This window comes from Schistocerca gregaria, chromosome 11 (genome assembly GCF_023897955.1).
Source record: "Schistocerca gregaria isolate iqSchGreg1 chromosome 11, iqSchGreg1.2, whole genome shotgun sequence".
NCBI classification, from domain to species: domain Eukaryota; kingdom Metazoa; phylum Arthropoda; class Insecta; order Orthoptera; family Acrididae; genus Schistocerca; species Schistocerca gregaria.
The window spans coordinates 100,181,068-100,198,740 of record NC_064930.1 but is presented as its reverse complement, the minus strand read 5'-3'; the positions used below and the strand labels follow the sequence as shown (position 1 = coordinate 100,198,740).

The 17,673-nt window shown below is 38.4% G+C and overlaps 1 protein-coding gene across 1 annotated transcript in view; it reads left to right on the top strand.

The window, feature by feature from the left end:
* Positions 1–15,998, top strand: part of LOC126295103 (guanine nucleotide-binding protein subunit beta-2) — a 190,056-nt gene extending 174,058 nt beyond the window's left edge. Inside the window, exon 8 of the mRNA XM_049987358.1 lies at positions 9,797–15,998. Coding sequence (XP_049843315.1) covers positions 9,797–9,903 — 107 coding nt within the window. The 3' untranslated portion in view covers positions 9,904–15,998. The remainder of the gene's footprint in view (positions 1–9,796) is intronic.
* The last annotated feature ends 1,675 nt before the right edge of the window (positions 15,999–17,673 follow it).

Sequence of the window (17,673 nt, the reverse complement as noted above, 5' to 3'; positions counted from 1 at the left end):
GTGTCCTTCTGGAGGGCTCTATCTTTTAACATGGGCTGGCTGATGGACCTCTTGGCGGTCGGCCGACGATGCAGGTCTCCCATTGTCCCGCTCTTATCGTAGGGCCTTCTAGCTTAACACGGCTCTGCTCTCGGCTTCTGTTCTCGTTTCTCCCCTCGGAACTGCATCTGTTTCACAGTGGGAAAGTACGACATGCATTTAGACGTTCTTGTGTTAGTCTGTGGTATTCCATTTGCTCACTCGTTGACTGATTTAATCAGAGCTATGTGACATATTGCCGGATTTGCTATCATGTCATGGAAGGTGTTGGATTTGCATGACACCTTAAAACGTCTACGCCTTGGTGAGCATGATGTTATGTTCAGTTTTGATGTAGTTGCGCTGTTTACAAATGGGCCTGTCAAAGACTCTTTGCGCCCAATTTCCCAGTACGTGGTCGAGCTATTTAGGCACACTATATTTCGTGTACAAAGGCCAGTATTACGATCAGACAGACGGCGTAGTAATGGGTAGCCCGTTGGCTCCAGCTGTTGCAAACCTCTTCCTGGAGACTTTTCAGGATATTGCCATTGAAGCTGAAGTGTTTCTCTCGATACGTTGACGGCACGGTCGTCATTTGGCCACACGAACTCGAGAAACTAGACGAGTTTTTGGAACACCTCAATGGCATCAACAGTAAATGGTTCAAATGGCTCTGAGCACTGTGGGACTTAACATCTGATGTCATCAGTCCCCTAGGACTTAGAACTACTTAAACCTAACTAACCTAAGGACATCACACACATCCACGCCCGAGGCAGGATTCGAACCTGCGACTGTAGCGGTCGCGCTGTTGCAGACTGTAGCGCCTAGAACAACAGTAACATCCAGTTCACCATGGAGGTGGAAAAAGATAATGCATTGCAGTTCCTCGACGTCACCGTCCACAGTAAACGAAATGGGTGCCTTGTCCACAGCGTCTACAGGAAACCCACCCACACAGACCTGTGCTGTATGATGATGGCTGGTGGCGTGCAGGTACAGAAGCGCACAGTATTACAAACATTGGTGCATTGTCAAAGGTAGTACTATGAAGTGGTGCTGATGATGGCGGAACGGTTATTCGCCGAAATATCGCGGAACTTCAACGATCGGATCCTGTTGGACACGCGAGAACCTTGGATACAGCACATTCTCTGGGAAAGCCTCAGATCACATATGATCCAGTTGTTCTCAGTTTTAGACATATTTAAATGTACAACGTGTAGGGTGAGCACGTTGAGGATATCTTTCAGTGTATAAGTCTATACCTTTCACTGAATTTCTTTGGCATTCTCCGTAAATGAGAAGCATATCGAGTTGTTCTTCGAAGCAATACATCATTCACATTCGGTTGATTCGTCGATACAAGTCTTATCGTTACTATTAGTGTTGTATTGCGAAACCATCGAACGGTGTTTACATGCCAGTGAGACGTTAGATGGATACGCCATATTCGGCGAATATTTACTATTTGCACGATATGCGAGAGAGAATTGTCAGAGCATGTGCTTCGATAAGTGCTGAAGTGATAAGGAATACCACTCAATCCACGATAAGAAGAATGCAGTACTGTATTGATTCCAATGGCCATCACATCGAACACCTTCTGTAGATTGTTGTTCATGCCACCATTTTGACCTTTGTTGACCTTCAAAGACCTTACTATTACGCATCATTGGATTCGTCTCGAAAGCCACTAACAGAAAATAAGTACCAAACTATAGCATCCCATTTAAAAAACAAAGTTGATATTCATATCCCTGATGCGATCCTACATAGCAACAAAAAACCAACGTCATATTATGGCTCCCTTGTCCCATGCAACATTTGTCCCACAAACTTTTCAGTTAATATCACACTTTCTGAGTTATTCTAGGTGTATGTATGAGGGCGTTTGAAAGGTCCGTGCAAAAATAAAAACTACTTACGTGTTTGGGGTAAACTTTTTTATTTTTCGACCTAGTCTCCGAGAGAGTCAAGTCTGGAGAATAGGGGGGATGTGAAACGAGTTGGAATCCTATTTACATTAATTTTGCGACAACACTGGTTGAGGTGTGTGCTGGTGCATTGTCTTGATGGAAAGGGACTTATTTGCGGTCCAATCGCCTGTGTTTTTCTTGCAGCTTGGTCTTCAAACGGTCCAATAACGATGAATAATATGCGCCTGTAATAATCTTAGCCTTTTCCAGATAGTCGATGACGATTATCCCTTGCAAATCCCAGAAGACAGTCGCCATAACCTTTCTGGCCGAAGGAAGGGTCTTCTCCTTTTTTGGTGCAAATTCTCTCTTGGTAACCCATTGTTTAGATTCTTGTTTGGTCTCAGGAGTATAGTAATGTATCCATGTTTCACCCACAGTGACGAAACGACACTTAGAGTCCTGCAGATTCTTCCTTGACAGCTGCAAACCATCCTTGCAACACTTCACACGATTCCGTTTTTGGTCAAGCGTGAGCAATCGTGGAATCCATCTTGCAAATAGCTTTCTCATGTCCAAATATTCATGCAAGGCCGCATGTCGTGGTCGTGCGGTAGCGTTCTCGCTTCCCACGCCCGGGTTCCCGGGTTCGATTCCCGGAGGGGTCAGGGATTTTCTCTGCCTCGTGATGGCTGGGTGTCGTGTGATGTCCTTAGGTTAGTTAGGTTTAAGTAGTTCTAAGCTCTAGGGGCCTGATGACTATAGATGTTAAGTCCCATAGTGCTCAGAGCCATGTGAACCATTTTTTTATTCATGCAAAATATTACGTACCCGTTCATTCGAGGTGCCCACAGCACTAGCAATCTCAAACACCTTAACTCTTCTCTCATCCTTCATCATATCATGGATTTTATCAATAATTTCTGGAGTCGTAACCTCCACAGGGCGTCCAGAACGTTGAGCATCACCTGTCCCCACATGGCCACTCCGAAAATTTGAAACCACTTATAAACTGTTCTGTTCAAAGGTGCATAGCCACAGTAATGTTTATCAAGCTTCTCTTTAGTCTCCTGAGGCGTTTTGCCTTTCATTAAGTAATGTTTAATCACCACATGATATTCTTTTTCGTTCATTTTTTGACAATCACTTCACTTCCTTGGTTCACACGAATGCCAAACACAAAGAAATAGACCAGTATGGCTGAAACTTGGTGTGCGTTCTTTCCAAAGATGCTACTAACTAAACACGAACTCGATATGCGCTGGTCGTGCCATCTCTTGGGCTTTGCACGGACTTTTCAAACTCCCCTCGTGTATATAAGGGGCAAAACGAATCAGCACGGGTTTGTTGGCCATATGAGAGAGTGTCACAGACACAGAATCGTGTGAAAGACTACTTACAAAAGTTCCAAGTACCAATATTATGTGAGGAGTCTGGCAATTTGCTGAAGGCACCTACCTGCGTGAAGGCCAGATTACGCTGATTACAGAGGGTTTTAAGAACTCATTCTTCCTGCCCTCCGCAAGCGAATGGCCAGGGAGAAATCTCTAGTACACAGCCGTGCCATTCACAGCGGACTGAAGAATCCAGATGTTGACGTAGGTGTGCATCTGGTATTCCAGCTCAAAAGATGATACAGACCATTTTTGACCAACTGTACTGCTCATTGTATTTCATTTACGAGGGTCGGTCAAAAAGTAATGCCTCCCATTTTTTTCTACTTAAAAAAATTAAGTTAAGTGAAAAATTTGAATTTGGCGCCATTCCTCAAACCTTCTTCTGCAATCCACTGCAGTAGTAACTTTCTGTGTCAACAGGTGGCAGCACAGCAGAAGTTTGTAAGATGGCCGACATCGATGTTCGTTTGAGACAGCGTTGTGTGATTGAATTCTTGAATGCAGAAGGTGAAACGCCCATACGCGTTCATGAAAGACTGAAGAAGGTGTATGGTGTTGTGACAGTGGATGTCAGCACTGTTAGACGATGGGTTCGTCGTTGTAAGGAAGCTGAAGGGCAAACACCGTTGACTGACGAAAAGCGGAGCGGCAGGCCGGTGAGTGCAGTGACTCCACACAACATTCAGCAAGTTGATGACATCATTCGTGGTGACCGTCGGGTGACTGCAGATGAAGTGTGTCGCATTATTTCTCTTAGTAAAGGCAGTGTGATCACGATTATTAAACAATTGGGGTACTCAAAAGTTTGTGCACGGTGGGTTCCAAGAATGTTAACCGATCAGAATAAAGAGGCAAGGAAAACAATAGCCTCCCAACACTTGCAGCGCTTCCGTTTGGAGGGAGATGAGTTTCTGAAAAAAATTGTGACCGGGGACGAAACATGGGTGCATTTTTTTGAACCCGAATCAAAGAGGCAGTCAATTGAGTGGCGTCACACAAGCTCGCCGAGGAAGAAAAAATTCAAAACTGTGCGATCGGCAGGGAAAGTTATGGCAACAGTTTTCTGGGATACAGAGGGTGTGATTCTGGTTGATTTTTTGGAGCAGGGATGCACAATAAATTCTGTTCAATACGTCACAACCGTCAAAAACTTAAAGCACGTCTTCAGCGAGTTCGCCCAACAAAATCAATGGCAGATGTTCTTCTTTTGCATGACAATGCAAGACCACACACCAGTCGTCACACCTCTGACGAGATTGTCAAAATTGGATGGGAAGTTTTGCCTCATCCCCCATACAGCCCTGACCTGGCACCATCAGACTTCCATCTGTTCGGGCCACTAAAAGAAGCTCATCGTGGGATTCATTTTGAAGATGAGGAGGCCGTCAAAACATCCGTGCGTCAATGGCTTAGGAAGCAGAGCTGTGATTTTTACCGTGCTGGGATACATGCCCTTGTTCAAAGATGGACCAAAACTGTAGAGATGGGCGGAGATTACATTGAAAAATGACAAAATGATCCTCAATGTTGTGGTTTTCAACCTATGTAATAGGAGGCATTACTTTTTGACTGACCCTCGTATTAAATGCCATTCAAATAATCTTCGTTAGTACAAGCAGACAAGAATATTGGAATCAAACAACTTTAATTGTTTTCTTGGAGTATTAAAACTAACACAGTTCACACAGAGGCCAGACTTGTGTAGGATTCCAAGTATACAGGCATCGAAAATGGTGAGGGTCGAAACTGTAGAGACAGGAGACAATGCTAACGTAACTATTATCAAGCAATTAGCCTGTAACACGTCAGTGATGGTCAATCTAATTTTAATACTATAATTGACAGTGTATGAGGTTGGTCACGTAAGCGTATTATGTTCACGATATTGGTAATTGAATATGTTCGTCAAAACTAATGTAATGCCATGAACAGAAAAAAACCAATCTAATTTATTGTTCAACTCAAAAATCATATAAGCTACTTCGTTACCAATAATAACAGAACCAGAAATTTATGAAGTTTTTATTTTGTGGGGTGAAAATTTGTTTCCCACAGACATAATTGTCAAGTACTGAGCTATAGTCCAGTATAATTTCGATTACTGCATGATAGGTGTAAAACGAAGTGTAGGGATATAGATAGAGACATTCTGAATGAAATAAGTTCGGCTGTCAAGAGAGCAACGCCTGATGCCTTCAGTAACTACCGTAGCAGAATATTGTCAATTGATCGTCCACAGAACCCATAGAGATTCTGGTCATACGTAAAGGCTAGTAGTGGCACCAAAGTTAAGTGTCCAGTCCCTAGCGAACCAGTCAGGAACTGAAATTGAAGGTAGTAAAACAAAAGCTCAAATGCTTAACTCCATTTCCAAAAGTTCATTTGCAATGGAAAACCCAGGGGAGCTTTCCCAATTTAACGCTCATGCCACTGAAAAGTATTAGTGTCAGTGGTGTTAGGAAACAACTGATACGCTAAAACTGAACAAAGCTCCAAGCGCCGATGGAATTCCTGCCAGACTTTGTACTGAATTTGCGGCTGAGTTAGTCCCCTTTTCTAACTATAGTCTATGGTAGATCCCTCGACCAAAAAACCGTGCCCAGTTCTTGGGAAAAGCCATAAGTCACGCCCATCTACAAGGAGAATAGCAGCAGTGATCCACAAAATATCCTTGACATTAATTTGTTGTACAATCTTAGCTCAAACGTAATGAGGTATCTTGAACAGAATGACCTCCTCACTGCCAGCCAGCGTGGATTTAGAAAACATCGATCATGTGAAAACCAACTCGCATTCCTCTAATGGCATACTGACAACTTTGAATCAAGACAACCAGGTAGATGCTGTATTTCTTGATTTCTGAAAAGCATTTGACTCAGTTCTACACCTACGGTTGTTGTAGAAACTAAGATCATATGGGGTATCAAGTGAAATTTGTTACTGGATTGAGGACGTTTGGGTAGAGAGGACACAATGTGTTATCTTGTATGGAGTGACACCGTCGGATGTAGAAGTGAGTTAGGGTGTGTCCCAGGGAAGTGTGTTGGGCCCCTGGCTGTTCATGATGTATATTAATGATCTTGCAGACAATATTAATGGTAAAATCAGGCTTTTTTTCAGATGGTGCAGTTATCTATAACGAACTACTATCTGAAAGAATGTGCATAAATATCCAGTAGGATCTTGATAACATTTCAAAGTGGTACAAACATTGGCAACTTGCTTTAAATGTTCAGGAATGTAAAATTTTGCACTTCAGCATACGAAAAAGCGTTGTAACCTATGACTATAATATCAGTGAGTCACTGCTGGAATCAGCCAACTCATACAAATACCTGCATGTAACACTTTCTAAGAATATGAAGTGGAATAATGACATAAGTTTAGTTGTGAGTAGAGCAGGTGGTTTGTCTTCGCATTTATTGGTACAATGCTGGGGAAATGCAGTCAGTCAACAAAGGAGATTGCTTACAAATTACTCATGCAATTGGTTCTAGAATGTTGCTCAAGTGTGTGGGATCCATACCAAACAGGACTGATAGGGGATATTGAACGTATACAGAAAAGGCAGCACAAATGGTCACAGGTTTGTTTCAGCTGTGGGAGTGTCACAGAGATGTTGAAGGAACTCAACTGGAAGACTCTTGAAGATAGACAAAACACATAAGCTGTCCCAAAAAATGTCTATCAACAAAGTTTCAAGAAGTGGCCTTAAGTTATAATTCTAGGAATATACTACAACCACCTATGTATCGCTCATATAGGGATGATGTGGATAAGATTAGAAAAATTACTGTATGCACAGAGGCATTCAAAGAATTATTTTTCCCACACTCCATGCATGAATGGAAGAGGAAGGTACCCTAGTAACTGGTATATTGAGACATACTTTCTCCCATACTCTTCATGGTAGTTTGGAGAGTATAGATGTAGATGTACATGTAGATGGTAAGATAGCACAAGTGCAAAATAATGCTGGATAGCAACACTACTCAGTTCAAATTTGAAAACTTGAAGTATTTCTTATGAGTGAAAATGCAGGCCAACAATTTTGCACCGAAGATTACATCGCGTGTGTGAGTGTATATATATATATGGTAGCAATTTGTTATTTGATTTGCTAGCCCAAATCATTTTTTAAACGCTGTTTTACACAGTCAAGCATTAATGACAAGATTTTGATAATCTGCACTATTGATGGAATTATATTTGTACACTGCCAACGTAACTGTTAGTCAGTCTTAAATTACTAAATAAAATAATCTTCTTCTCAAACTGACACCATAAATTATTGTGCCGTATGAAATGGTTCAAATGGCTCTGAGCACTATGGGACTTAACATCCATTGTCATCAGTCCCCTAGAACTTAGAACTACTTAAACCTAACTAACCTAAGGACAGCACACAACACCCAGCCATCTCGAGGCAGAGAAAATCTTTGACTCCACCGGGAATCGAACCCGGGACCCCCGGCGTGGGAAGCGAGAATGCTACCACACGACCACGAGATGCGGGCTGTGCCGTAGGACTCAGTGATGAATTAGATAAGCACCAGTACACCACGGAGTCTTTAAAGAAGTGAACTCCACTTGATTACTTTACAGATGAGTATTTGATGTTAAACATGTAATCAAGAAAAAGTTTAGGGAAGTTCTGAAATGAAACGTTAAGTCTGTTGGAAGTTGCTAAGTTATCTCATTCTCAGATACTGTGTGACTATAGCCTGGGTATCTGCATGCAGCAAGTTATGCAGCCTCAACATGTTTACACATTTCCTAACTGTTATACGTGTCTTGCTGTCTTAAACCTTGAACACAAGATTATATCTCTTAATGAATGGATTATGACTGCATTTTGATTATTAAATTCGGTCACAGATTATGTGGAATCAAGTTTTTGTTGCCCCAGAAGCCATTAGATTAGTAACTTACAATTGGAACCGGGCTCCATAAAATGGGTTAGTTGTTTATAAATGTAAATCAAAAGCAGTGATCTATTAATAAAGATGAGAGGATTGAAGGAATTTCCTTATTTACAAAATGTAGTAAACTTTTGATTCATTACAAACTGAATACCATTCATTTTTGATTTTATCTATTTATTTATTTTTGGTGGAGCATTCAGCCAATTATCAGACAAGCTAATAGTTGGGCAGATGGGGATCCCAGTTGGGAATAAATGAGAGGGGCTTACCAGTTCTGGCATACATCTTACAACCAAGTGAAACCTTTCTAAAATCTCTGTCAAAACAGGGGATTGGAACCACATTAATTTATTTCTGGGACATGATATTTCGCTGAGGATGTTGTCACAGTCAGAAATCGAAGTATTGCGTGTGTGTGTGTGTGTGTTTGTTTTACTGAATGCAGTGTAATACGAGCATATCTTTTTTGTGCATAGAGCAATGAATACATCACTTTGGCGTATGTGTCCCTACCTAAGAGTCTCTTTAAAAAAGTCTTTTCGTAGGCTCTATTTTACCTCATTGCTAGATTCCAATATTGTGACATTGCATGGTATCTGATGATGAATCCAGTTTGTTAATCCATCCAACTCTTGTTCTCTTGTAGACTCCTAGTTTCAAGATGTGATTAACGTGAACATGTGATACCCAGTAAATTATGGAGCATTACTGCACATACACTGTTCCATTCGAAAGCATATGTGATACCATATTTGTTTAATTATGGTACATAGCACAGTTGCACCTTTTGCAGTTTATTCAGAGATACTCGCAGGCCTACTGCTATTTATATTTATGCCATTTACACATTGTTTTGATTGCTAGTATACGACCATTGTGCTTAGCATTCCCGAAACCATCTTTGTAGAGCTCACACAAAGTCACCTGGCCCATGCACAGAATCGTGTTCTCATCCCGACCGCTGCATGAGTCCGTTCCTCTGTGTTGAATGAGCTACTACTCAGTTTGGTGTCATCTGCTGGGCTGTGTGCTCCATCCATTAGATGCAGCCACACCAGCTGTACACTTGTTGATTTTTTTTCAGTGGCCTAATCACACACTGTTGATTTCAAACGTCTGATTGCCAAAATACTGGCATAACCAATTAGTACTAGCATCTGCAGACACACAGGTTGTAGCTTGGATGTTGTGTGAGATACGGGTTTGACCAAAGGTTTCAGCTGTTGAGCTGTGTGCCCCTACTCGGACACGACCATTCAGAACCAGTCCTCCCGCCACTGCCATTCTCCACCCCCCACCCCCTTCCATTTCATCCACACAGGTAACAGGGAAGTAATTTTCTGAGTACTCTGCAGACTGTTTTTTAATGATTTGAAAGTCATAGCTCACACTGTTTTCGCTGTGAATTACTGTCTCTCTACCTTTCATAATAATCCAGTTAACATGTACCTGTAAGTTATTACTCTGTAAGACTGAGGTTTCAGATGATGGTTGTGAACTGCCATTGACATGTATGTTGTTGTTGTTCTTGCAGGCACGCTGTCTGGGCATGAGAACAGGGTGACATCACTGAACGTGTCCCCCAATGGTATGGCTGTGGCCACATGCTCCTGGGACCAGTATGTACGAGTCTGGGGCTGAACCCAGGACCCCTGCCACTGCCACCACCACCACCACCCGTAGCCCCAATCACCATAAACAGCCGACTGCGGAGCAGATGTTGGCCATCAAGTATGGTGTCCCCTCATGGAAAGGCACTTCAACACTTCTGAGGTCGTGACATAGAGTACAGTGGGAGGGCACTGCCCAAGAGGTGAAATGAATCTCACAATGCCATGCACCCTCCCCATTCTGAACTGACACATTTCAAGAGTATTGCTACAGGATGTCCGGTTAAGCTTGAGGATGCTACAAATCAAACTGCAAATTGTACTACTCACATTCACCAATATTGTTTATTTTATCCAAAATTTAGTTCAAGAACTACACTCTCCTCTTCATACTGATATTACGTTTTTTGTTCTGCAAAGCCATTAATGTACTTCTTCTTGCTTCATTTTATAAGTTAGTAATTGATATATCAACTTATATAGAAATTTTTAATGTGTCACAAGTGTAATTACGCTACAGGTATAATATTACTTCAATCTACTCTCAAACACTCATATATTTTTGCATCATCTCAGTCACATCATATCACTCGCTCCACTTCAGTTCCACCACTTCTGCAATTCTCACTTTTGCATCTTCCTGTATATTTGAAGTCATAGTAAAGAATACCATTTTTAACAAATACTGGATGTAAGGTTCAGCTTTCAGGTGTTATAAATTAATTTACAGACAAATTGTTCCGCTCACACTCACCAAAATTATTAATTCTGGCCACATATAGTTTTAAAACAGTTACACCCACCTTATTAATGTTGACAGCTGTATTTTCTCTGTTGTAACACAAGTAATTTATTTGTTCTTGTCTCGTTATACAAAGAAACACTTCACATATTTATTGATGTGGAGGTGCAGTATTATATTTAAAGCATAATTACACTGCAGCTATAGTACCAGATACTCACTCCACCTTAATCTCATAACTTCTGCCTTTGCAATACTTCTTTCTGAATCCTACTGTATAGTTAAATGTGACATAACAGATACAATTTAAAAATATCAATACTTAATATGAGGTTAAACTTAGGAATGTTAAAAATTAAATGTCAAAATTTGTATTTTTGTGGTGTGATACATTAATGTATCTACCCTTGGTTCATTTCATAAATTTAAGTTATATGAATCATTTTTTACAGTGATGTATTATCTTTCCATAAGTATAATTACACTACAGTTGTAACATTATTTTCGTTAATTCTAAAATACATAGCCATTTGTGCACCATCTTAATCAGACCATTTTACTCATTACACTTCATTCCCTATACTCGATAGCAACTGAAAACAGGAGAAACTCTAATAGTAGAAGAACAATTCTCACGTAAAAACACAAGGTTCATTCAGTGGACTTCATTCAGTTAACATTGTCTTGTTTGGAAAATATCTCTTAAGTTTTTTGAGATAAACTCACAGTATGGTGCATCGTATTTTCTTAGTGTAACCATTGTCTATGTACTACCCTCCAGTTTGGTTACATTGCTTGAAAGCAAGTGAATTGTTTGTAATTTGACGCCAGTAGGAAAAAGGGAAGAGTTGATCCTAGCATTTTCATGTGAAATTGCATAAAATCTCATTTATCTTTTAACTAAAAATATCTCCTAAAGGTACCTGATTAATGAATAACTTTCTCACTTTCAACTTAATTTTTTGGGTAGTTTCATTAATTCAAGTAATGTCCAACCCCAGTAGCTGAATGGTCAATGTGACGGATTGTCAATCCTCTGGGCCCGTGTTCAATTCCTGGCTGGGTCAGAGAATTTTCTCCGCCCAGGAACTAGGTGTTTTGCTGTCTTCACCATTATCCTATAATCCTTGTCGACTGCAGGTCGCCGAAGTGGCGTCAAAGTGAAAGACTGTCACCTGGCGAACGGTCTACCCAACAGGGGACCCTAGCCATTCAATTAATAGAACATATAATCCTTTTATTTATATGTTTATGAAGTAAATTTTATGAGAATATCCCATGCTTGTTAAAAATTCCTTATCACTTTGTAAAGTCTCTCTGTTGTTCCCTGAAAACTTTTGCTGACAGATGAAAGCTGATACGGGACTGCGTCTGTCTCTCGTTTTTCTTAAATTATTTATTCTTTTTCCTCTATGAACTAATCACCTGTCTAAGCTAGACCTTTTAAAACTTTCAATTTACTAACTGGGTGTACAGAATTAATGAAATCTTCATTTTTATGACACCACAAAGGATCTGTGGCAGGGAGCTGATCACTCAAGTCAAATTTGGCAAAAAATAGTCTTCCTTTGTTAGAAGAAAATATTTTGATCTTGTTATGACTGTTTTATTGATTCATTTTTATAGATTCGTTCTACTGTTCTGTTTCGAACTTAAGTTGAATGAGCATTTCCTGTTTTGATTCAGAAGAGAAACTGGAAACAAAAATTTCAGGATAACAAGTTTAGGAAACATATAAATGGATTTGCATTTTCCTGGTGAAGCCATATGAGAAATATTGAGACAGGCAAATTGTTATTTACGATATTTTGAAAGAATGGTAAAATTTAAATAAAGTGCTTTGTTTATAGAAGTTGCACAAACCATGCTTTGATATACATGCTGACAAGGAAAATAGAAACACCATTCACTACATTTACCACTTTCGCTGATAATTAAAATTCATTGTTGAATTATTTTTAAAGCAGTTATACCTTTTGCAAACCATTTTACATTGACAGTCACCTCTGGAGAATGGAATGATGCTCCACTACATGGTGCTTCAACAAGAAGGATTACAATTCACACTGAACATTCATTATATTTTTGCTGTTGTTTCCATTGCTTGAATATTCTAATTTTTGTAAGCAGTTTCTCAAATTTTTCACGATGTGTGCATTTTACCATTGATTCATCAGTTCCCTCACAAGTACTGTGATGCATTGATGCACAGCTAATTTCCACAGCTGCAAATCGAGAAACAGTAACATCATTTGTCTGACTGATGGCGGTTTGCTTCCAATTATTTCATGTATCTATTATTCGAACAAACATATTACCTGCCATAGAAAGATCAGAAGACAAAGATATTTTACTTGCTATGACAGCTACCTTCACGTGAAAGTGGAATACAACAGGAACACCTTGGATCACTCTCCCATCTACCAGACATGGGGTCACTGATGTGTGATGCTGCCTAACTAATGCAGTTTTTTAAATGAGAACAATATAGGTTAAGGAGACTGTTATAAACAACCTGTGTGCCTCAGGTAATTATTAATTTTGTAATGTAGAAATAAATTTTAAGAAGTTGATGGTTTTATTTTCTCCACTTTTGAAGGCCTTAAGTCCTTTACCCTACTGTGCCCAAATTTTATACAAATGTGAGGTGTAATAAAACCAAACTGGGAGGTAGTTAGAATATATGATAAATTAAAAAACTATATAACAGCAACAATAATACAGATTGAGACAAACTATTATATTAATTTTGTTTCACAAAAAGGTTTGTCTTCTTAATCATTGTTTATTAAATAGAATGCATCCAGAATTTATGGGACATTTTCATTTATTTATAAACATTTTAATTCAGATGTAAACATCTCTTTTGCCTCTGAATTTTGTTCTGAGGTACAGCTTATTCAACAGAATGTGTCCAGCATGGACTCCTTTTGAGTTAACTTAAAACACTTTATTTCAAGATGAGAAACATCCCCACATTTTTATACAATATAAAATAGAGGTTGAGGTTGAGGTGAGGTTGAGGTTGAGGTGACGGTCCTTGTAAAATGTTACATCTGCCTTATGTAAAACTATTACATTACATTACCAACAACAACTGTTACTTTGAAACAGTGTGTTATATGATACCTATAAGTAAAATGATTTTTTCCTGATTATAGTATGTTCTAGAGCAAAACACTTACATCACTTTAAGAATAAATATTTCCCAAACCATAATATTATTACAGACCTTAATACAGAGACTGTGTTTCTACATTTTATGAACACAGTTAATGTACGTTCAAACCATTTATGAAGATAAACTTCGCTGTGATACATTCAAATTCTTTCCCAAGTTATCTTATTGAGAATGATCACTTAAGTTACGAAATGTATTGCCTGAGACATCTGTCATTGATGAAGATGCATAAAAATAACCTGCAGTGGCGTTTATAATGAGGTATATAAATTACAGCATAAAAATAAAAGGGATGTGATGAATTTATGTGGGGAATCCAAATTTACATAAACACAATAAGAATCCTGAATAATATTTATTAAGCAGTGAAGTGCTAATTATATTGAATATGAGTTTTCAGAAGCTTCTTATATAGTGTAAATCTATAATTTACATAAGAAAATTCAATTTCAGTGTGACACTAACTTATACAGAAATGTGTGTTCAGTGTACAATATCAATTTCTATATGTATTACTAAGTTATTCTTACATACTGTAGTGATGCTGTAAAAGACAGATGACAGTTCCACCAGAAAATCCATAGAAATGAAACTGATGTAAACATGATTGAGAATGAGGGAGCAATCCTTGAAAACACTTTGTAGATAAATGAAACAGCATCAGTAATATCACAATACAGCGTTTGTTTGTCATCTCATTTATGTAGTACTGGACGTTTTGTGGAATATGCTATCAAAGATGGTGTAACATTGACCAATAAAGATGTCAGCACCTTACATGCAAGCTCGCAAGAAGTATAATAATGATGCAGCTTAACATGTATATCCTGTGTCTAACACCGTACTGGTAAAAATAACTATTTGGTGTTTAGTCACATACAAGGAGAATTATCAATAGATACTAACACAGTGTGAGTGGAGTCAGTATATCAAAGTCTAAAAATAAAATTAATTTTGCCAGGTTCACACAAAAATGTGGATATAACAAATAAGAAACGAATCATTTCAGACACACTAATAAAAGTTTGTACAGTTATCAGGGGAGGGGCCCACCTACTGGCCAGATCTGTACCGTGTGTCATGAAGTTTGCTGCAATTTGATAGCTTTCCCTAAACTACTGCAACAATGATTTGTAGCCAACAATCAGCAAGGGATGTCACATGTTTTGGGCCATAGTAATAGATTGCTTAAAGAACTAATAACATTAATTAAACATTCAGCAAACAATCCATTTCAGCTTTTTATTAATATCTTAATAAGAGCTTAACGTTTATTTGTTATGTACTCTCTTCCATAAACGTTGTGAAACGAATTATTGCAGGTACACAACCTGTATTTTATGTAATTTAGTAAAAACGTATCAATAACAAATACTGTAGTAACATAAACTGCCTGTGTACCAAACACTTTACAAATCAATTTTCATTTATTTGGAGAATGCTGCTTAACATGATAAGGTGTTGTAATTAGATAATATTCAGCAGTAAGGCTACGCTAATGTCATTCATTGATTGATTACACAAATTCTGTTGACATCACCAAGGAAACGAATTATATGTTTGCAGGGAGCATTAGAAGCCAAAAGGTGATTATATTGCAAATTTATCATCATCAAATTGCTAGTCTCTATTTGTGCTTAGACACATTTGTAAACAAATAATAAAAAATTAGCAGAGTGCTGTTACTCTGAAAACTGTTACTGTGTTTTCATTTAATCCAGTCATTTGTTACAAGTGTACACTGGTTGTTTAACAGTCATACAGCTTCAATGATAATTTTTGTTCTGGTTCTAAGTATAATTCGCCCAAGATTAAACCATGCAGAGAACCAAAATTTTGATTATAGCTTCACAGGAAAGGTGTCACATTGTTGTAGGACACTTTACTACATTAAATAAATGCTAATTAAATACATAGTAATAAAAATAACAATTCAGCTGCTTAACATAATAACAGTCAGTTACTGATAAAATGTAGAGAATGTGGAAACTGATGACCATTTCTTATTGTTAAAAGCCATATCAGCTTTTGCATGGAATAAAACGTGGAAACTGTAGAAAATACCAAGTAGAAATACAGTTATCTACATGCTGCAGGAACAGAAGCCAAGGTACATGGATGAAAGGGGAATGCATTTATTGAACCTGGACAGTCAAGAGAATTGTACGAGAAGCTAATAATACAGTATATGTTTTGAATTTAATTTGTCTACTACTTTATTGCTTCATACCTGCTGAAAATAGTTAGTGCCATCAATTCTCCCACGTATAAAATAACGAGATATCTAGCAAACTAGTTTAAAAACATATATTGGTAAAACTGACTCATATATAAAAGACTCACGTCATTTTACTGCAAAACTTACCAGACTAATTGTAGCTCCTGAAGATATTTTTGTAAGTTTTGACTTATTGTCCTTATTCACTATTATTCCAGTTAAAGAAGTTATGATTTTCATAATGGATATTTTCCAGGAGATTTGAGTGCCCTTTTTACACATTGCCTTACACTGAGTAGCTTCTCGTGGGATGATGAATTTTATGAGCAACTTGACAGTGTAGCAAAGGGTAAAGCATTAGGTCCTGCGATCACTAATTTCTATATGGAGAAATTCGAACAATCGGATATGGACAAAGCAAATAAAAAACGATCACGCTGGTATTGGTTTGTAGATGACACATTTGTGGTTTGGCCTCATGGTACAAAGGCTTTGGACAAATTCTTTCATCACCTAAATAAAATTAATCCCAAAAATCCAGTTCACCATGGAAATGGAAAATGATAATAAAATTTGATAATAATAGATTTCAGCTATCAGTTGTTCTTTTGAAATTTTATTGGCAGATCTAGATTTCAGCTAGAAACTCGCCATTCTCAATGCACTATCATTTTTGATCAATGCATGTAATTGAATGAACTGTGGATGAAGCCTGACCAACAGGCATTACATGTATTGATCAAAAATGATAGTGCATTGAGAATGGCTAGCTAGCTATCTGAAATCTAGATCTGCCAATAAAATTTCAAAAGGGCGACTGATAGCTGAAATCTGTTATTTACAGGTCAATATAACAGTCGCTGCATGCCACAGCCTCTGAATGGAGGGTAACCTGATGATAATGAAATATCTTCATTGGGTGTTTTAGTTACGCGATGATCCGATGGAAGTTTGGAGCATAAAGTTTTTCAGAAAGTAACACATACCAACAGATATTTGCATAAAAACTTCAAGCACCATCCTCAACAAAAGAGAGGTGGCATTTAAAGTCCTGTTGGTAGAGCTGAGCGAATATGCATGTTGGAACTCCTGCACACTGAAATAAAACATTTTGAAGCAAGCCTTTGAAAAAAATGGCTACTCAGATAAAGAAACTGAAGACCGAAGGACAAGGATGAACCACAAGGACAGAAAAATATAGTTTCTCTCCCTTTTATTGAAAAACTAACGGATCAGATCGGTAAGATTCTACAGAAACATGAGACAGGACAGTCTTTAGACCAACAAAGAATGTAAGTCAAATACTCTGATCTGTGAAGGATAAATGCCCTCCTCTGTCCGTGGTAAAGTTTATATTGGAACTACCAAGAGGAGCGTACAAACATGGCTAAAAGAGCGCAGAAGTCTTTACTGACACGAAAAGCAGAGAAATCAGCTGTAGCTGAGCACGCTCTTCACTCAGGAAACCACGAAGTGAAGTTTTCTGAAACAGAAATTTTATCTACAACGTCACATTGTTATCCACGACTATGTAGAGAAGCCATTGACATTTATAAGCATCATGATAATTTTAATAGAAAAGAGGAGACAATGAAACTTAGCGACATATGGACAGTAGTTCTGCAGAATACCTAGACAGTTTTATCTTTGACAAGACGAG